Genomic DNA, 22,025 nt, shown 5'->3' with positions numbered 1-22,025 from the left:
GGGAGGGGGTCAGAGAAAGGTGTGACAATGCCTCTACAAGTAACCAGCCTGTGAGCTGGGATCTGTTGCCCTCTGCAGGGATAAGCAGAGAGCAGGGTGCTGCAGGGGGAGGACCAGTGTGTGGGGTGGGGGCTACCACAGCAAATGTGGGGTCCCCAGAGATTTCACAGCGGGGTTCTGTTGCTGCAGGAGGGGAACAGGCAGGTGAGATTGGGGCCGGTCCAGGAGCGGAAGTGCTCCCAGGTAAGATCTCGGTGCATGGTTCCCCCACAACCGGGGTGTCAGGAAGCCAGGTCGGTCTGCCTGAACCGGCGACTTGGTCAGGAACGGAGGAGGAGCAGGCACGACCCACGGTCGCAGCGGCTGTGGCCGCTGTCACCCGCAGTGGGAGTGCTGGAAGCCAAGGGGCCTCCCGGAGGTCCGATAGCTCTTCCCCTTCTGACCAAGTGGCAGCCGAGTCAGGTGGAGGCCAGGACACAGGTCCCGGGGTACTGACCGAAGATGTGACAGTCTCGTCGATTCTGGCCACATCTAGTCAGGGGTTTCAGGCAGCGTTAGAAGCTGACGACAGCCTGAAAGCTCTTAAGGAGCAGGCGGCACAGCCTCCCTCGGACTCGGACCCGGAGCGAGTGGTCTGGGACCAAGGACGGCTGTACCGGGCCACGGTCCAGCAGGGTTCACCGGAGGCGTGGCCCAGGGACCGACAGTTGGTGGTACCCTATCCGTTCCGGACGGAGTTGTTGCGGATCGCACATGAGATTCCGATGGCCGGACACCTAGGGATCGCTAAGACCAAGGCCAGGTTAAACCAGCATTTCTACTGGCCAAAAATGGGGGCCGATGTGGCTGCCTACTGCCGTTCGTGTGAAACCTGTCAGAGAGTGGGGAAGGCGGGGCCACGCCCCAAAGCCCCACTGGTATCTCTGCCCATCATCGATGAGCCTTTCAGGAGGGTGGCTGTGGATCTGGTCGGCCCGCTGGCCATCCCCAGCAGCTCCGGGAAACGCTTCATACTGACGGTAGTGGACTATGCCACCCGGTACCCAGAAGCAGTGGCCTTGTCGTCCATTCGGGCTGACAAGGTGGCCACCGCATTGCTGGAGATTTTCTCCCGAGTGGGTTTTCCCCAGGAAATGCTCACTGACCGGGGGACCCAATTCATGTCCCAGCTGATGGAGGCCCTCTGTAAGCAAGTCCAGGTGCGACATCTGGTGGCCAGCCCGTACCATCCACAGACTAATGGCCTGTGCGAGCGGTTCAATGGCACCTTAAAGCAGATGCTTAAGATGTTGGTCGACTCCCATGGGCGTGACTGGGAGCGGTATCTCCCACACCTGTTATTTGCTTACCGGGAGGTTCCACAGGCCTCAACAGGATTCTCACCGTTTGAGCTCCTGTACGGGCGACGTGTGCGGGGCCCCCTGGCTCTGGTGAAAGAGGCTTGGGAAGGGGATTTGGCCACCCCTGGAGTGTCGGTTATCGAGTATGTCATGCGCTTCCGGGACAAAATGCAGGCCTTGACGCAACTGGTACACGACAATATGGCTCAAGCCCAGGCCGATCAGAAGCGTTGGTACGACCAGAACGCTTGTGAGAGGACCTACCAAGTGGGTCAAAAGGTGTGGGTACTGGTCCCCGTACCACAGGACAAGCTTCAGGTAGCCTGGGAAGGCCCATACCTCGTGTACCAGCAGCTCAACCCTGTGACGTACCTGGTCACCCTGGACCCTGCCCGTGGAAGGCGGAAGCCCTTCCATGTGAACATGATGAAGGCACATCATGAGCGGGAGGCATGTGCGCTCCCCGTGTGCAACCTGCCCGAGGAGGGAGAAGCGGAAACCCTCTTGGATATGCTAGCCCAGGTTAGGGCAGGCGGATCCATTGAGGATGTGGAGGTTGGCCACCAGCTCTTGGAGGACCAACGGTCCCAGCTGTGGGCCACCCTCCTCCCCTTCCGGGGGTTGTTTACCAACCAGCCCGGAAGGACTGACTTGGCTGTCCATCACGTGGACACTGGGGATCATCCCCCGATCCGGCGTTCAGCATATCGGGTCTCCCTGGAGGTGCAGCAACACATGCGCCAGGAGATTGACGAGATGCTGAAGCTGGGGGTGATCCAGGCATCCAACAGCGCTTGGGCCTCGCCTGTAGTCCTCGTCCCTAAGAAGGACCGAACCACTCGGTTCTGCGTGGACTACAGGGGGCTCAATGCTGTCACGGTCGCCGATGCGTACCCAATGCCACGCATCGATGACCTGCTCGATCAGTTGGCCGGGGCTCAGTACCTGACCATCATGGACCTGAGCCGGGGATATTGGCAGATCCCCCTGACTCGTAAGGCCAGGGAACGCTCTGCCTTTATTACCCCATTTGGACTATACGAGTCCACGGTGATGCCATTCGGGATGAGGAATGCCCCTGCCACTTTCCAGCGGATGGTCAACACCCTGCTCAAGGGACTTGAAGGGTACGCGGCCGCGTACCTGGATGACATTGCCGTCTTCAGTCCCACCTGGGAGGACCACCTAGAGCATCTAGCACAGGTGCTCAGGCGGATCCACCGGGCAGGTTTGACCATCAAGCCGGGAAAGTGTCAGCTGGCCATGAGCGAGGTCCAGTACCTCGGTCACCGGGTAGGCGGGAGAACACTGAAGCCCGAGCCTGAGAAAGTGGAGGCCATCGCATCCTGGCCCACCCCCAGGACCAAGAAGCAGGTGATGTCCTTCTTAGGGACCGCCGGGTACTATAGGAGGTTTGTTCCACGCTATAGTAGCCTGGCAAAGCCCTTGACGGACCTCACCAAGAAGAAGCTGCCCTCTGCAGTCGATTGGACAATGGACTGCGAGACAGCCTTCCGGGCCCTAAAGGACGCCCTGTCCAGCCCGCCCGTGCTACAGGCAGCCGACTTCACGCGGCCGTTTGTAGTACAGACCGACGCCAGTGACTTCGGCCTCGGTGCGGTGCTCAGCCAGGTGGACTCTGCGAGCCAAGAGCACCCAGTCTTGTACCTGAGCAGGAAGCTGTTACCAAGGGAAGTGGCCTATTCCACGATGGAGAAGGAGTGCCTGGCCATAGTGTGGGCCCTGCAGCGTCTGCAACCCTATCTATACGGGCGCCACTTCATCGTGGAGACGGACCACAATCCCCTCAGCTGGTTGCACACCGTCTCTGGGACGAATGGGCGATTGTTGCGATGGAGCCTTGCGCTCCAGCAATACAACTTCACCATTCGCCACAAAAGGGGCCGTGACCACGGTAACGCAGACGGGCTGTCCCGACAAGGAGAGGTCGCGGACGGGCGCACGGGGGAACACCGGAGTGTGCTGCCCCCTAGCGCCCTCAAAAGGGGGGAGGTGTGAGGCAAATCCCGGGATATGAAGATGAATTATGACTTCCAGTCATAATCGCTCATCACTCCCTGGCAGTGCCCCCCTCCCTTCTTGTCCTCAATGTCCAGCATCTGTGAAGGTGTCACATCCCATGGCCATCTCCTATGATATGGAAATTAGGTGATGTGGGAACAATGGACACAGGATGACTCCCTGCCGTGACCCTGTGGTAGGAGCTGCTATCTAATTAGCAAGCTTGGAAGTATCCAGACAGAACGACTCCAGTAAAAAATGGTTCATATCTCGCAAGCCATATTTCCGATAAATATGGCAACCATAAAAATGGTGTCTCCGCATGCGGACGATGCTGGCACACCCTTTTTATGGGAGCGGGAGCTTGGGAAATACCCCAGGCGTGATATCAGCCAATGGGGAACTAGTAGACAAGTCATGAAACCTCTCGTTCTGTAGCTAAATTCATAGCTGTCACAATGAGAGCGTCGGCGTCCGCCTACGACGCTCCCAGGCAAAGTTATGGCCCATATTCCATGTTGTGGATTGTCCATAACTCCAGCCAGGGGTGGAGCAGTGCTCCCTCTGAGGTCACTAAGGTAGGAGGGGACCTGGATTTGCCCAGGTTGATAACCCTACTTCGGCCATTTTCCAGCGTTCTTTCGCTGGGGGTCACGTGTAGGAAACATCTGTGGGAGTTCCTGGAAACCTGGTCTACAGCGCCCCCCTGTGGCCAGACGCACAAGGTAACTGATTGAATTGCATACCTGTTTGTAAACCATGCTTTATCTGTAACTGTACTCTGACATATGTATATTCTGTAGATTCCCTATTGTATATATTGTAGTTCTAGTGTGCTTTAGGCTGATTAAATTATATAATTAATCTTGGGCTGTTCTGTTATCTCGATCTTGAATCCCACGTCTGTGTGTTCGGCTAATAGTTACCGTGAAGCGGTTGGTGGCAGCGAGTTGTGCCAAGGATTATTGTGGGGAGGCCAGTGAGATTCGGGGAGATTTTATATATTCCGCCCGCGGAGGTCGGGGGAATATATACCCTACTCTCACTGGGGACCCTTCAATAATCGGCATAAGTAGTATAGCGGCCTCCTTGCTTATTGTCGGGCAATTCCATAATTGGCCTGACTATAAGAGGGGCGCTAGAGAGCGCGTCACGTGCTCTGTCTGTCGGTCGGGAGGTATAAAGGAGGGGTGACCCCCACTTGTTACCCCCCGATTGTGACGTACTGGTAGCCAGCGCGGGAGATTTCTGAGTGACCCCCCCCGGTGGTTCGTGACAGCCACAATACTCCACAATAGTGATGACCACAGAACACAATGTGAAAGTTAAGATTACCTTAAAAGTGGTAACAGAGATGTGTGGGCTGGATATTACTTTTGTGTTTTGCATTCCACGTACGAAGACCGGCCTGGTTTCAGAGCAGGAGACCCTCGGCTGGTTCTTGCACCGTGGGTCTGTACTTGGACTGCAAAAAAGAGATGTGTGAATTTGGCTTCACCGACTCTTAACGCCCCGTCCTCCTGAAGTCCTAACCTGCTGTGCATGAAGGCCCTGTGCGCACTAGAAAAAGGATTTTTCTTTATCGTTCCTATGGGAGACCCAGACCATGGGTGTATAGCTACTGCCCCCGGAGGACACACAAAGTTACTACACTCAAAACGTGTAGCTCCTCCCTCCTAGCATATACACCCCCTGCCAGCCAGTCCTAGCCAGTTTCATGCTTTGTGTCAGGAGGATCACACACACACATGCATCCTTTTTTGATTTTTCATTTTTCTAAAGATTTGGAAGAAAAGCGGGTCCACTGGACTCCCGGCATGTCCCTTCTCACCCCCCTGGCGGCGGTGCTGTTAAGGTTGACTTCAGGGCAGGAGCCCTTCATGCCGCGCTCCTTCACCATCCCTTAGGGGCTCTGGCTTGAAGTTAGAGCCAACACGGTTCTCACTGCCTTGCAGGAGACCGGCCTCCATCCGCAGCCCTTTTGCAGGACCCTGCTGGACGGAGCACTGAACCCCCACCCCACCCAGGGACTGGGCCCTGCGTCTCAAAGCTAAGTATAGAGACGTTATTCAGAGGGTCTTTCTGCAATGTGGGGCACTTTTATTGGGGGGGACAGTGATTTACTTTGATAATGCTGCTTTTTACTGTGTTTCCGGCCGGTTCCACGGTTTTTACTGAGAACCGCGCCGATGATGCCTGATTGTCGGCCGCATGCATAACTCTAGGCCCCGGCTTCAGCCGCGGCCTAGTTTCGTTTCGTTCCCCTGCATGTCAGTCATGCAGGGGGACACTGCAGCGCCGCCCGCCGGCCGCTCTGCACAGGGGAGGACACTCCTTTTTGAGGAGATGATTCCCTCCCCTGTACATCTCCTTAGCCCTCCGATTCCCGCTCCTGGGTTAACCCCCGCCCCCCCCCTCACTCTGGCGCCATTTTCTCAGCGTTCTTAGTACACTGGTCGGCGCTGGCTGCTCTGCAGTGCAGAGGGAGTGAATATCTGGCTGGGGGTCCAGGCTTGGAATCCGGAGGGCACTCATATAGCGGCCTGATAAGTCACAACCTCTGGTTGTGCACTTTTATACACTCTCAGGGCATTCTGAAGGAGTTAATTCTTTATTATAGAACCTCCTCCTCAGCAGCATGTCTCACACTAGGAGCAAAGCTCCAAGGCTGTACACTACATGTTCTGCATGTAAGCTGATATTGCCTGAACCGGCACAGACCCACACTGTAATGGTTCTTATGTGGTGGTACCTCAGCCTGGAGTCTCCCCAGGCTGAACCCCTGTCTTGGGTACTCTAGACATTCTAGACAGAGCCCCCACCTCTGCAGCATGTCTCACAGAGCGAGGCTGCAGGCTGTTTTTATTGTCCACTGCAGGAGATGCGAATGAACCGAGCTCATAACCACTGTGGCCCCTCAGCTTGGAGGCTCATTAATGGTCCCTCCAGCTGGTCCGGTTTCGGTGGCTGACCCCTGGGGGAATCCTATTTCCAGGGGTCGGCTGTCCCGGCATCTGCTGAGCATGCAGCCCCCTTCTCAGGGCGTTTTCTGCTTCAGCTCGCTCAGCAAAGCTCACAAGGGACTCTCCTTCTGGGCTCAGACCTTGTCCTCCTGACAGGGAGACGCAGGGTCCCCTGTCCTCCCCGTCCCGCAGCTCCGATTACGAGCTGACTCACTGGACGAGGAGGATGTCTCTACCAGGGGCTCGGACGCTACCTTATGTACATTGATCCGTCCGTAGGTGACGCAGATGCGAATGATTGGATTGCGTCCATTATACTTGTATTGGACATCCATCCGCCTGTATCAGGGGAGTATTTCCCGCTGGCAGAAAGGCATCAGTATACCTTTAATAGGACGAGGAGTGTGTTCTTTAACCACTCCAGTTTTCAGCCCGCTGCGTCCAAGCCCACAGCCTGTCCTGCAGACCCCACAGCGGGGTTCTGCTGCCTGTCTCCCCCTCCCATCAGAGGTGGTCAAGGAGTGTACTCATTCGCCAAAGGTGGCCACTCCGGTGTCTAGACTTTCAGCCCGGATAGTTGTATCAGTGGCTGACGGCACCTCTATAAGGATCCCACGGTACATTAATTTTGTACTGGACCTCAATCAGTCGGAATTACCTTATCTAGGTGAACACAACGTGTGTTCCTTAACCACTCCAGTTTTCAGACCCCTGTCACCAGCCCAGGGTCCGCTCTGACAGTCGCTTCCCATGAAGCGTGATTCTGGGGACTGTGTTTCCCCTGTCCACCAATGGTGGTCAAGAAGTGGGCTCATTCACCTCAGGTGGCTCAGCCCGGACCGTTATGTCAGTGGCTGATGGCTCCTCACTTAAGGTTTTGCGGTCCGCCCGGTTGTCCTTTTGGCCAAGTCGGTATGGGGGCGGCAGGAGCTTCGTTCTCCTCAGCTTTACAGCAGTGCGGTTTTTTTGTTCCTTCTCTGCTTCTCTGGAGGAGATGCATTCCCGCACAGGGACTCTATGCCCAAAACGGTTGCCTGAACTTCCAGACTTCAGTCTTTTCATCCTCTGCCAGGTCTGCCAGGCTGGACACCGCACGGCGGTGGTCTTGGCTACTTTCCTCGCTATCCGCAGGCCCCTGTGGCTTCGGAGGGACCAGTTTCCTCTGAACCAACTGGATGAAATTAAGGAAGCTCTTGGCGGGGAGTGTTCTTCCTTGCCACAAACCTAAACCAGGGAACCTGTCCAGGGCAGGAATCAGTTGAGGTTTCGGTGGTTTCCGTTCCTCCATCTGATCGTCCTCTCGCTCGGCCTAGGTTCATAGAACCAAATGGCTCGAAGCTGCGTCTTCAGAAGACCGCAAGAGATGCTGCCACTGAGTCAGCTTCCTCCGAGCTATCTAGCCACGCCAACAACCTCCTTGGTCGGGGGCAGGCTCTCTCCACTTGGCGACGTAGGGTTCTAACACGTCTCCGTTCAGTGGGGGCGGGATTATATCTCCCATGGCTACAGGATGGAATTCTGTCCACCCGCCAAACAGATTTTTTCTGTCAACTCCTCCCGGCTCCAAGGCCGCCGTCTTCTCACAGGCCGTGGCATTTCTTGCAGGCCAATGGAGTAATTGTACCGGTTCCCGGCTGGGAACGGTTCTGAGATTTTTGCTTAAATCTATTACTAGTCCCCGAAGAGGGCGGTGTCTTCCGACCTGGATCTTTAGCTTTTCAAGCATAGTCAGGTGTGGCGTTTTCACATGGAGTCTCGGTTTTGTTCCGTGTGTTTTTCACCGGATCAATCAAGAACCCAATGAGATTCCCTAGCAGCCATCGGCATCATGGATGCCTATCTGCAGGAGTCAATCGCAGTTTCACACCAGCGTTGACTACGTTTTGACAATCGGAGTGGTCCAATTTGTGGCTTTTCCCTTGGGGTTAGCCACGGCCCCTCGAGTATTCTCATTGGGGCAGCTGTGCTTAAGGTCCTGCACCCCTAGGGATTTGCAGTGATCTTTTGCCCTGGACGGCCTTCTCGAGACTCTTTCGGCACTTGTGAAGCTGCTCTTAGTCGATCAGTAGTCCCTCCGCTGGCGGTCGACGTCGTTCTATCAGACACCATATACAGGTGCTGGTCAGACGGTGGCGTCAATGGGAGCGATTCCTTGCCCAGTTCCTCCTGCGTCCTCGGAGACTGGATGTTTTCCGCTGTACAAGCGAACTCCCTCCTCCCACGGGGTGGTGGCTTCGCCACTGACCAGGGGCTCGTTTCAGTGGTGGCTTCGGCCACTCTTGTCTCAGGGGCGCTCCTTTCTGGCCCCGTCCCGGGTGATCCTCACCAGGATGCTAGCCTATCCGCCTTGGGAGCAGTATATCTCCACCGTGGAGCGCAGGGCGCTTGGACTCTGTCCGAATCAGCCCTCTGGATCAATGTGCTGGAAATCAGAGCTGTATTTCTAGCTCTCTAAGCCTTCACCATCTGTTGGCGGCTAGGCACATTCGAGTCCAGTCGGACAACGTGACAGCGTTTTCCTACATCAGCTTCCAGGGCGGGACACTCAGCCGCCTGGCAATCTTGGCGGCTCAACATTCTTCAGTGGACAAGGGACTTCTAGTCCACCGTATCCGCAGCCCACATCCTAGATGTGAAAACTGCGAGGCAGACTATTTCAGCTGTCCAACCGTGGTCCACAATCCTCAGGTTTTGCGGTAGACACACTGGTTCATGTTTGATCCCAGCTTCGTCTCTTTACGTATTTCACCCTCTACCTCTTGTCCAGAGTCCTGCGCAAGATCAGTAAAGGGGGCCGTCGGGTCATTCTCATACTCCAGACTGACCCAGGCAGGCTTGGTACTCTGACCTGCTCCTTCTGTCCGTTGGGTTGCCATGGCATTTTCCGGACCGTTCAGACCTTTTCTCAAAAGGTCCGTTTTTTCCGTCAGAATTCTGAATTCTCAGATTGACGGCGTAGCTCTTGAGTCCTGGATCTTGGCGACTTCTGATATCCTTCCTGAAGTCATCTCCGCTATGACTCGAGCTCCAAAGTGTCCTTTGACCTTTTTGGCCTTGCCGACCCTCCTGTCCCTTCCACAGTCCGGTCTACAGCTAGGACTATCCCTCATTAAGGGACAGGTCTCGGCTCTGTCAGTATGTGCCAGCGGCGTATTGTCTGGCTGGCTCCGGTGCGCTCCTTTAAGGGCGCATCTCACATCATTCCGCCTTTCCGGCGGCCTATGGAGCCCTGGGACCTTAATCCGTTCCTCCCGGTTCCCGGAAACCCCCCTTTGCGCCTCTTAGGGAGGTTTCTTTGTTTCATCTTTCACAGAAAGTAGTCTTTCTAGTGGCTATATTTTCCCGCCAGAGAGTTCTGGCTGCACTCTCTCGGAGTCACCCCCTTTTTTTGGTCTTTTGCATCAATACAAGGTGGTCTTCGTCCGACTCCGGATTTTTTTCCCTGAGGTGGTTACTGCTTCCACCTTATCCGGGGCAATTTTCCTGCCTTCCTTTTGTCCGGCTCCTGTTCATCGCTTGAGGAAGCGTTGCATATCCTGGATCTGGTGCGGGCGCTCCGGATCTATGTGTCTCGCACCGCCGTTATTAGGCGGTGCACACCTCTCTGGTGCTGACTGCTAGTCAGCGTAGCGGTCTCTCGGCATCTAAGCCGACCCTGGTTCGTTGGCTTAGGTCGGCCATTTCCGAGACCTACAAGTGTACTCAAGTGCCTTCCCCGCCGGGGATCAGAGCACATTTGATCAGACCTGTCGGCGCCTTTTTGGGCTTTCAGGCACCAGGTTACGGCTCAGTAGGTCTGTCAGACTGCAGCTCGAATTAGTCTGCATACTTTTTCGAAGCACTACCCATGGCATGCTCATGCTTTGGCAGACGCGGGCTTGGGCAGACGCATTTTTCCGGCGTCTGTCGCCCATTTGTGAAGTTAGGTTTGCCCGCTTCTCAGTTGTCTGTTTATTCCCACCCATGGACTGCTTTTGAACGTCCCATGGTCTGGGTCTCCCATAGGAACGATAAAGAAAAAGAGAATTTTGTTGCTTACCGTAAATTCTTTTTCTTATAGTTCCGTCATGGGAGACCCAGCACCCTCCCTATTGCCTGTTGGCAGGTTTCTTGTTCCGTGTGTCTTCACCGGCTGTTATTGTTGTAGACAGAAGTTCCGGTTCTTCCGGATTTTACTCTGTCTCTTCTTGTGGGTGGATGTCCTCCTTCAGCTTTTGCACTAAACTGGCTAGGACTGGCTGGCAGGGGGTGTATATGCTAGGAGGGAGGAGCTACACGTTTTGAGTGTAGTAACTTTGTGTGTCCTCCGGGGGCAGTAGCTATACACCCATGGTCTGGGTCTCCCATGACGGAACTATAAGAAAAAGAATTTACGGTAAGTAACAAAATTCTCTTTTTCTCAAGAAATTTCTAGAGCGTGAAAGATTAGCACACCTGCGTTCAAAAAACACACCAATAACGCAGGCGTTTTTGGTGCGTTTTTTCCACAGGTCAGTCCCTGCATTATTTTACCATTATCTATGGCAAAAAAACGCAGGTGCCTGCAGAAAAGAAGTGACATGATCATTCTTTTTCTCTAAAAATTCTGCAGAAAGAATGTTCTTGAGAAAAAAACGCAGTGTGCGCACAGCTATTTTTTTTTTTTTTCCATAGCTTTTGCTGGGGAATGTCTGCAGAAAGGTTACAACCATTTTCTCAAGAAATTTCTGCAGCAAAAACGCGGGTATAAACGCAGTGTGCGCACAGGGCCTAAAGGTGTTCTCTCAAGTTCATAAGTGGGTAAAATTGCAAAGTGCTTGGCCACCCAGCAGTTCCAGTATGGCCGGTCACCTAGGCAAGGAGCGTGTGTGTGAGAGCAGGGTTTATGGTTTACATCCTCCTTGTATCGCTATTATGCTGGCCAAATTGCTTAATTCAACAAGCTTCAGTGTTCAGCGACATCGCTAGCGATAGCACCCGACCACGTTGGTGGTGCGTCACGGGGTGATCGCTGCCGCAGCGAACAATATCGCTACGACAGCGTCACATGCAATTACCTCTTCAACGACGTTGCTGTGGCCGCCGAACAATCTCTCCTTTAACCCCTTCAGCCCCAGGGCACTTTCCGTTTTTGTTTTTTGCTCCCCTTCTTCCGAGAGCCGTAACTTTTTTATTTTTTCCCTCAATCTTGCCATATGAGGGCTTGTTTTTTGCGGGACAAGTTGTACTTTTAAATGAAACCATACGTTTTACCATATGGTGTACTGGAAAACAGCAAAAAAATTCCAAATGTGGAAAAATTGCAAAAAAAGTGTGATGGCACAATAGTTTTTGGGATGTTTTATTCACGGTGTTCACTATATGGTAAAAAACTGATGTTTGGGTGTGATGCCTGAGGTCGGTGCGAGTTTGTAGACACCAAACATGTATAGGTTTACTTGTATCTAAGGGGTTAAAAAAAAATCACAAGTTTGTCCAATAAAAGTGGCGCACGTTTTGCGCCATTTTCCGAAACACGTAGCGTTCTTATTTTTTGGGATCTATGGCTCAGTGACAGCTTATTTTTTGCGTCTCGAGCTGACGTTTCTAATGGTACCATTTTTGCGCAGATGCTACGTTTTGATTGCCTGTTATTGCATTTTGCGTAAAACGTGTAGCGACCAAAAAACGTAATTTTGTCGTTTGGAATTTTTTTGCCACTACGCCGTTTACCAATCAGATTAATTGATTTTATATTTTGATAGATCGGGCATTTCTGAACGTGGCGATGCCAAATATGTGTGTATTTATTTATTTTTTAACCCTTTAATTTTCAATGGGGGAAAGGGGGGTGATTTGAACTTTTAGGGTTTTTTTTTTTTCTTTTTTTTTTTTAAACTTTTTTTACTTTTTTTATTTTATTTTACTAGTCCCCCTAGGGGGCTATAGCGATCAGCAATCCGATCGCTCTTATCTATCTGCTGATCACAGCTATACAGCTGTAAACAGCAGATACAGTCACTTTCTTTTTCCCTCTGTTCCGTGCAGAGGGAAAACTAAAGTAAAACATCATAGCTGCAGGCATCATCACATGACCCTGTGCTACGATGGCAACCACCGATAGTCACGTGATCACGCACGTGACTTCCGGTGGGGGCGGCGGTAAGTAAAAAACATGGCCGCACGCATTTAGATCTTGCTGCCAGACTTTGGCAGCAAGATTTAAGGGGTTAATGGCCGCGGGTGGAAGCGATTCCACCCGCGGCTAGCAGGCACACATGTCAGCTGTTGAAAACAGCGGATATGTGTGCCGACCACCGCCGCCTGCTCGCGGCAGGGGGCGGGGCTTAACGGGAAACGCTCCACGACGGATATATCCGTCCATGGTCGTGAAGGGGTTAAGGGAGAGGTTTGTTTGGCGTCACTGCGGCATCACTAAGCAGCCGCCCAATTGAAGCGGAGATGAGCGGCCGGAACATCCCGCCCACTTCCTTCCTTCCTCATTGCCGGTGGCCGCAGGTACGATGTTGTTCCTCGATCCTGCGGTGTCACACATAGCGATGTGTGCTGCCACAGGAACGACGAACAACCTGCGTTCAAAAGCAGCAATGATATTTGGGAAAGGAACGACGTGTCAACGATCAACAATTTTGAGAGTATTTGGGATCGTCAGCGGTCGCTCGTACGTGTCACACGCAACGACGTCGCTAACGAGGCTGGATGTGCGTCACGAATTCCGTGACCCCCAACGACATCTCGTTAGCGATGTCGTTGCATGTAAAGCGGACTTTCCGCGTTGCAGAGGCAAAGCTGCTAACAGATGAGTGCACAATTCAGACCGGCGGCGGCCACACCATGCAACTGGTCTGATCTGTCAGGAGTGCACCGCCCCAGGCAAAGTAGTGCACGCCTAAAGATTCACCATTAAACCACCATTTAATTACTTCATACGGGTCCTGTATTAGCTATATGTCTAAAATATATACACTGTAGTTGAATAACACTTATGTTTTTGGTTGTTTTTTTTCTTCATTTTCTTTCTTTCAGTGACTAATTTCATCATGAAGGCATTCATTAACGGAAGGAAGTTGTTTGGGACCCCATACTATCCACAGCCCGGGCTTGAAGCAGTAAGCGGTCATTCTGTTTTTTATAAGGTCACAAGATTCAACAGAACATAAAAGATTCTGCTCATTGCATTTCCAAGTCTTGCAGTAATTTTATCATTTAGGTTAAAAAGCAGGAGTCTGGGTTCCATTGCAAAAAAAAAGGAAAAAACACATTCCTCCAGTTTAGCACCTAGTAACCGTTCCTGTTGGGATTTCTAGGCTTCACACCCACTTTTTAGATTGTCCATCAGTGTTACCTGTCCCCTGTTCACATGCACGGCCTGTCCCAGTTACTCTGGATGCCATAACCCAGTCTTTTGGCATATGATATGGGCAGTCACCAGTGTACAAAGTTTTTTGGAAGAGGAAGGGTTTGATGACATACCTATTCAGTTTCTTCTTTGTCTCTGCACATCTAAAGGAAAAAACCTGATTTTGCTCTTTCGAAAAATCCGATTTTTCAGGCTATACATTGCTATCAAGTGGATTCAGCTTCTGCCTCCTGATGACGCTTAGTTTGGGTATCCCAGCTTGCGTGCCCATATACACTGCTTAAGTGGGTTGATCCTACCGGCAGATTCCCTTTGAAGCGTTGGCCCAGTTTTGGGGGGTGCACAAAACAATTTCACCTCAACAAACAATCCCCTGCTGAATCAGTGGTCCTTCCAGGTGGCTTTGTTTGCAAGCTGCCATTTCTGGCATTTCATGACTGACACTGACCTCTGCAGCCAATCATTGGCCTCAGTGGTTATGTGTGAAAATACTGGTATCGCAACGAGAAATGATCAGTGGGAGGTAAAGGATGCCTTGTAAAATGTTTTGGACACAAACGGAAATAATAAGGTCATAGACCTCTGTAAGCCATAATCACTAGCATAGCCAAACATTGAAAAAACATAGTGGTGCAGCCGAAGAGGGTAGGGTCGTCTTTATTTTGTCTAGAACTTTCTCAAGTGTTTTTTTTATTTTGTTTGCAGGAATATTTTTTTGATTCCAAAGTCTTAACAGATGGGGAGCTGGCTCCTAATGACAGATGTTGTCGAGTATGTGGGAAGATTGGCCATTACATGAAGGATTGTCCCAAACGAAGGAGGTAAGAAGCATCGACCCGTACTAGCAACCATCACATTTAAAGGGAATCTGTCACCAGGTTTTTGCTCCCCCATCTGATAGCAGCATAATGTAGAGACAGAGATCCTGATTCCAGTGTTGTATCACTTATTGGGCTGCTTGCTGTAATTTTGATAAAATCACCATTTTCTCTGCTGCAAATCTAGTACAGTAGTTATTTAAAAGTAGATATAATATAATCAGCTCATGCAGCTGCTGGACTACCTGGCAGCAGCCAAGTAGTCCTCTAATAGTAATCTCCTGCTAATTAAACAGTTATTTTTATAAAAGCTACACTGCGCAGCCCAGTAAGTGACACATCGCTGGAATTGGGGTCTCTTTTCCTTAATCATGCTGTTCTCAGATTCGGTGGAAAAAACCTGGTGACAGATTCCCTTTAAAAGGATATTTAGGACTCACATATTGATGGCCCTGTCCTCAAGATCAGTATGAAATCGAAGGGAGTACTTGGCAGCAGCTACAATAGTACCGAGCTTCGGCGTAGTTACATCTGGCCAATGCCAGAGCACATATCGGCTGATTCGGTGGGGCGTCAGGTGTTGGACCTCCCACTGATCTCATATCGATTATCTGTTGATACTTACGACCTGCATTAGTCCGAGACAACCCCTTTAATGTGATATAGTTTTAGTAACCGAACACTTGGTGTTAAATAGTAAAAGGGATAAGATATAAACCCGCTATATGTACACATCAAGCTTTCAGGTATTTACTTCCATTTCTTTGTCGCTCCATTGGGAGACCCAGACAATTGGGTGTATAGCTTCTGCCTCCGGAGGCCACACAAAGTATTACACTTTAAAAAGTGTAACCCCTCCCCTCTGCCTATACACCCTCCCGTGCATCACGGGCTCATCAGTTTTATGCTTTGTGTTGAAGGAGGCACACATGCACTCATGCTCCCATTTTAGTCAGCAGCAGCTGCTGATTATATCGGATGGAAGAAAAGAGGGCCCTAACAGGGCCCCCGGCATGCTCCCTTCTCACCCCACTAAGTCGGCGGTGTTGTTAAGGTTGAGGTACCCATTGCGGGTACACAGGCCGGAGCCACATGCCGTTTTCCTTCCCCATCCCTTAGGGGCTCTGGGGAAGTGGGATCCTATCCGGTCATCCAGGCGCTGGGACCGGGCTCCCTCCGCAGCCCCTGTGGGATTCTGACGGACAGGAGACTGGGTATCATCAGGGACAGGGCCCTGCATCTACAGGTACTCTGTGTCCCCTTGGGGACGGTGCATAGAGCACCTTAACCTCAGACACTGCAGCGACTGCGGTGATTGGTATGACGCCGGGACTACCGCGCCGACCGCGCCTGCTTGCCGGCCGCGGTTTTAACTTTAGTCCCCGGCTTTTGCGGCCTAGTGCCTTAAACTCCCGCCCCCGGGCCTGCCAGTCAGGGGGAAGGGCGGGACGGTCGGTCTGACGCCGACAGTGAGGGCTGGAGCACACTTCTCTGTCCTCCGCCCCCCTCACTAATCACTCTAGGGCACCAGATCTCCGCACAGGTACTCTGGGTCCCCTTGGGGACGGTGCATGGAGCACCTTGGCCTCAGACTTTGCAGACTGCGGGGTTGGTACGGGACTACCGCGCCGACCGCGCCTGCTTGCCGGCCGCGGTTTTTAACTTTAGCCCCCGGCTTTTGCGGCCTAGTGCCTTAAACTCCCGCCCCCGGACCTGCCAGTCAGGGGGAAGGGCGGGACGGTCGGTCTGACGCCGACAGTGAGGGCTGGAGCACACTTGGCTGTCCTCCGCCCCCCTCACTTTTCACTCCGGGGCACCAGATTCCCGCACTTTTGTGGTTACGCCCACGGCTCCCTCCTCCCCTGTGAACGCCGACAGCCATGTTTTTAAGCACATTCTGCCGGTGGAGGACTTCTGGCAGGTGGCACACACACTGCTTGAGCGGTCGGTACGCCAGGTGGCTTCTTCCCATAGGTGCTGGGCCCCCTAGAGTGCGGAACTGTGTATATATATATATATAATATTTGTATGCATTTTCTCGGTTCGGCTGTACATATATATCCCTCAGTGATCACTGTGAGCAATGCTCGGGCCATGTGGCACTCGCTCAGCCGGAGCCTGGGGCACTGGTGGGACCCTCGGCCCAGGTAGAACCGCCGGCGTCCCCTATCCAGGCGGCAGGGACAGAGTTTGCAGCTTTTGCTGAGAAACTCTGAGTCACTTTCACAGTCCATGGCTCAGTCTATGGACAAATGGTCTGCTAAGATACTAGAAGCTTAGCAGCCCAGACCGGCCCTTACACAGGCCACGGGCACTGCGGGATCGTCCCCAGGCCCCTCTCGGTCTGCGACGAAGCGTGCTCCTGGGGTGGCCTCTAGTTATTACGTGGAGGACTCCGGCACGGACCGCAGTCCCAGACCGGCTAAGCGGCCTCGCTTAGAATCTTCCCCGACTTCATCAAGGGTCTCAGCTTGAGGAAGAGGATGAGGCGGAGGTCGCAGCCCAGGACTCTGACCCTGACGTTGCTCTCAATGCTTCAGAGATGCTGTCCAGAAGCACAGGGCTTTCCCGGACAAGCTTTTTACTAAACGCCTTAATGACACACGTTACCCCTTCCCCTCTGACGTTGTTAAGGGTTGGGCTCAGTGTCCCAAGGTGGACCCTCCAGTCTCTAGACGGGCGGCTAGATCCGTAGTAGCAGTGGCTGATGGTTCAACGCTCAAGAATGCCACGGACAGGCAGATAGAGCTCCTAATGAAATCCATCTATGAAGCCATAGGCGCGTCCTTTGCCCCAGCCTTGCAGCAGTGTGGGCACTCCAGGCTATCTCAGCTGCTCTGTCTGAGATTAATGCGGTCATACCTCTGCTCCGCAATTAGCGTCTTTGACGTCTCAGGCGTCGGTATTTTCATCCTACGCCATAAATGCTGTCCTGGACTCGGCTAGCCGTACAGCGGTAGCATCCGCCAATTCGGTGGCAGTCCGCAGGGCCATGTGGCTACGCGAATGGAAGGCAGACTCTGCTTCCAAGAAGTTCTTGTCCGGTTTGCCATTTTCTGGCGACCGATTGTTTGGCGAACAATTGGATGAAATGATTAAGCAACCCAAGGGAACGGACTCGTCCTTACCCCAGCCCAAACAAAGAGACCTCAGCAACGAAAACTCAAGCGAGGTTTCGGTCCTTTCAGCCCTCAGCTAGGTCCCAATCCTCATCGTCCAACAGGCCACAGAAGAGCCAGAGAAACTCTTCGGCATGGCGGTCCAGGTCAGGGGAGCGGTCTCCACATGTCCAAGACCGATGGATGAGAGACATTCTGTCTCACGGTTACAGGATAGAGCTCAGTTCTCGTCCTCCGACTCGTTTCTTTAGAACATCTCCGCCCCCCGAGCGGGCCGATGCACTTTTTCAGGCGGTGAACACTCTGAAGGCAGAAGGAGTTGCGATCCCCGTTCCCCTTCAAGAACGTGGTCGCGGTTTTTACTCCAACTTGTTTGTGGTGCCAAGAAAGGACGGATCATTCCGTCCCGTTCTGGACTTCAAACTGCTCAACAGACACGTGAGAACCTGACGGTTCCGGATGGAATCTCTCCGCTCTGTCATCGCCTCGATGTCCCAAGGAGACTTCCTAGCATCAATCGACATCAGGGATGCTTATCTCCATGTGCCGATTGCACCAGAGCATCAACGCTTCCTGCGTTTCGCCATTAGGGACGAACACCTTCAGTTCGTGGCACTGCCTTTCGGCCTGGCGACAGCCCCACGGGTCTTCACCAAGGTCTTGGCAGCAGTAGTGGCGGTCCTACACTCTCAGGGCCACTTGGTGATCACTTACCTAGACGATCCTCTAGTCAAGGCACCCTCCCGGGTGGCATGTCAACACAACCTGACCATTGCTCTGGAGACTCTCCAGAGGTTCGGGTGGATCATCAATTTTCCAAAGTCAAAATTGACACCGACCCGATCACTGACTTACCTCGGGATGGCGTTTCATACTCTCTCAGCGATAGTGAAGCTTCCGCTGGACAAACAGCGTTCACTACAGACAAGGGTGCACTCTCTCCTTCGGGCCCAGTCACACCCCTTGAGGCGCCTCATGCACTTCCTAAGGAAGATGGTGGCAGCAATGGAGGCAGCTCCCTTGCGCAGTTTCATCTGCGTCCGCTTCAATAGGACATTCTCCGCAAATGGGACAGGAGGTCGACGTCCCTAGACAGGAACATCTCTCTTTCCCTTGCAGCCAAAACCTCTCTTCAGTGGTGTCTTCTTCCCACTTCTTGGTCGAAGGGAAAATCCTTCCTGCCCCCAGCCTGGGCTGTGGTCACGACGGATGCGAGTCTGTCAGGGTGGGGAGCGGTCTTCCTCCACCACAGGGCTCAGGGAACCTGGACTCCGACAGAGTCCTCCCTTCAGATCAATGTTCTAGAGATAAGGGCAGTGTATCTAGCCCTAAAGGCTTTCCAGCGGTGGCTGGAGGGCAGGCAGATCCGAATACAGTCGGACAACGCCACGGCGGTCGCGTACATCAACCCCCAGGGCGGCACACGCAGGCTCAAGCCTTCCAAGAAGTTCGGCGGTTTCTGCTGTGGGCGGAAGCCACAGCCTCCACCATCTCCGCAGTTCACATCCCGGGCGTAGAAAGCTGGGAAGCAGACTTTCTCAGTCGCCAGGGCATGGACACAGGGGAATGGTCTCTTCACCCAGACGTGTTTCAAGAGATCTGTTGCCGCTGGGGAACGCCGAACGTCGATCTCATGGCGTCACGGCACAACAACAAAGTCCCGGCATTCATGACACGGTCTCAGGATCACAGAGCTCTGGCGGCAGACGCGTTAGTTCAGAACTGGTCGCAGTTTCGACTGCCTTATGTATTTCCTCCTCTGGCACTGTTGCCCAGAGTGTTACGCAAGATCAGGTCCGACTGTCGCCGCGCCATCCTCGTCGCTCCAGATTGGCCGAGGAGGTCGTGGTACCCGGATCTGTGGCACCTCACGGTGGGTCAACCGTGGGCACTCCCAGACCGATCAGACTTGCTGTCTCAAGGGCCATTTTTCCATTGGAATTCTGCGGCCCTCAACCTGTCTGGGTGGCCATTGAGTCCTGGCTCCTAGCGTCCTCAGGGTTATCTCAAGATGTCATTGCCACCATGAGACAGGCCAGGAGACCAACGTCCGCCAAGATCTATCACAGGGCTTGGAAGATCTTCTTAGCCTGGTGCGCTGATCAGGGTTTTACCCCCTGGCCGTTTGCCTTACCCACTTTTCTATCTTTCCTTCAATCCGGAAGGGACAAGGGTTGTCTCTCGGCTCTCTCAAGGGACAAGTATCGGCGCTTTCCGTGTTTTTTCAAAAAGCGTCTAGCCAGGCTTCCACAGGTCCGCACGTTCCTGCAGGGAGTTTGCCACATAGTCCCACCTTACAAGCGTCCGCTGGAACCCTGGGATCTTAACAGGGTGCTAACGGCTCTTCAGCTACCTCCGTTCGAGCCGGTGCGGGATGTCTCTCTATCACGCCTTTCGCAGAAGGTGGCCTTCCTAGTGGCAGTCACATCACTTCGGAGAGTGTCTGAGCTAGCAGCGCTGTCATGCAAAGCCCCCTTCCTGGTGTTTCACCAGGATCAGGTGGTTCTGCGTCCGGGCCCGGATTTTCTCCCTAAGGTATCCCCGTTTCATCTCAATCAGGATATCTCCTTACCTTCTTGTGTCCTCATCCAGGTCACCAATGTGAAAAAGATTTGCATTTGTTAGATCTGGTGAGAGCACTCAAGCTTTACATTTCTCGCACGGCGCCCCTGCGCCGTTCTGATGCGCTCTTTGTCCTTGTCGCTGGCCAGCGTAAGGGATTTCAGGTTTTCAAGTCAACCTTGGCTCGGTGGATCAAGGAACCGATTCTTGAAGCCTACCGCTCTTTTGGGCTTCCGATTCCTTCAGGGCTGAAAGCCCATTCTACCAGAGCCGTAGGTGCTTCCTGGGCATTGCGACACCAGGCTACGGCTCAGCAGGTGTGTCAGGCGGCTACCTGGTCGAGTCTGCACACTTTCACGAAACACTATCAGGTGCATGCCCATGCTTCGGCAGATGCCAGCCTAGGTAGGCGAGTCCTTCAGGCGGCAGTTGCCCACCTGTAAGAGGGGGCCGTTTTCGGCTCTTTTTATTGAGGTATTCTTTTACCCACCCAGGGACTGCTTTTGGACATCCCAATTGTCTGGGTCTCCCAATGGAGCGACAAAGAAGAAGGGAATTTTGTTTACTTGCCGTAAATTCCTTTTCTTCTAGCTCCTATTGGGAGACCCAGCACCCGCCCCTGTTCCCTTCGGGCTGTTGTTCTTTTGTGTACACATGTTGTTCATGTTGAATTGTTCTTTTGGTTCATGGTTTCAGTTCTCCGAACATCCTTCGGATTGAATTTACCTTAGACCAATTTATAAGTTTCCTCCTTCCTGCTTTGGCACCAAAACTGATGAGCCCGTGATGCACGGGAGGGTGTATAGGCAGAGGGGAGGGGTTACACTTTTTAAAGTGTAATACTTTGTGTGGCCTCCGGAGGCAGAAGCTATACACCCAATTGTCTGGGTCTCCCAATAGGAGCTAGAAGAAAAGGAATTTACGGTAAGTAAACAAAATTCCCTTCTTCCCAGTAGTTAAATGTTTTGTACATTCTCGCAGCTAAATTTACTTTAATAAACAAAACCGCTAATTTGCAAAGAGTCTGTAATAAAAATATCTGCTGTATATGTCTGCAGCCCCTGGGCGGACTTTTGCATATCACGGTAACAAACCCCCCTGTAGTCAGCATCTGCAATCACTACAGCCCTGGGGTCCGCAAGTCTCAAGGGGGCTCAGGAGCTGAGCTTTCTGCCTTACATACCAGTGACTGTATTATGTACACCTTTTACATGCTGCTGTCAATCTCTGATATGATCACGGAGCACCAATAAGCTGCCCTTTACCCCCTTGTGGCTGCCATATTGGTTCTCAGATTAGGCACGGGCTGAGCTTTATAGTACACCTGTCACATTAAGTACGGGGAAGTACCAAGCGAAAGGGAAGGGAAACCCTGTGTGTAGGGAAAGGGAAGATGGTGACCCCTGACCAAACCTGCTGCTGGTCTCTGGGGTCCTTCACCACCCTAGATAAGTTTCGCACCTATGCGCTGAGCCGGATACCTGACCCTAGGTATCCCACGTGCTGTGCCATAAATAGGGAATGGATGACATGAGCTCTCCTCTTAGCCCCACTAAACACTATAGACAACACGAGGAGGACACACGGGGAAAATGAACTACTTATCTACAGATGACTCAGGTGGAAGTTCAGCAGAGTTTTCAGCAACGACACCACAGAGGAGTACAAGCCACCTGCTTGCAACCAAGGCTTAAATGAACTGAAAATATCACCAGCACCAGTCCAAGGACGGAAGGGGTATTTAAGCACCAAGATAATGCTGATGATCACAGCTGAGTGGGAGGCGAGCTCCTGCTGGGTCCAAAAGGGGGAGAGATGAATCCTGCTGAAAGCGACAGCAGGAACAATGGAAAGTCCGGAAG

General features: G+C 52.7%; 1 protein-coding gene across 1 annotated transcript in view; it reads left to right on the top strand.

Moving 5' to 3' along the window:
- The window catches only part of TUT4 (terminal uridylyl transferase 4), a 209,217-nt gene that overhangs the window by 157,255 nt on the left and 29,937 nt on the right, over positions 1–22,025 (top strand). The window contains exons 24-25 of the mRNA XM_075320092.1: positions 13,331–13,413; positions 14,370–14,485. Coding sequence (XP_075176207.1) covers positions 13,331–13,413; positions 14,370–14,485 — 199 coding nt within the window. The remainder of the gene's footprint in view (positions 1–13,330; positions 13,414–14,369; positions 14,486–22,025) is intronic.

Source organism: Anomaloglossus baeobatrachus, chromosome 8, assembly GCF_048569485.1.
Source record: "Anomaloglossus baeobatrachus isolate aAnoBae1 chromosome 8, aAnoBae1.hap1, whole genome shotgun sequence".
In the NCBI taxonomy this organism is placed as follows: domain Eukaryota; kingdom Metazoa; phylum Chordata; class Amphibia; order Anura; family Aromobatidae; genus Anomaloglossus; species Anomaloglossus baeobatrachus.
Note: the sequence above shows the minus strand (reverse complement) of the source record. Positions and strands in the feature narration are given on the sequence as shown.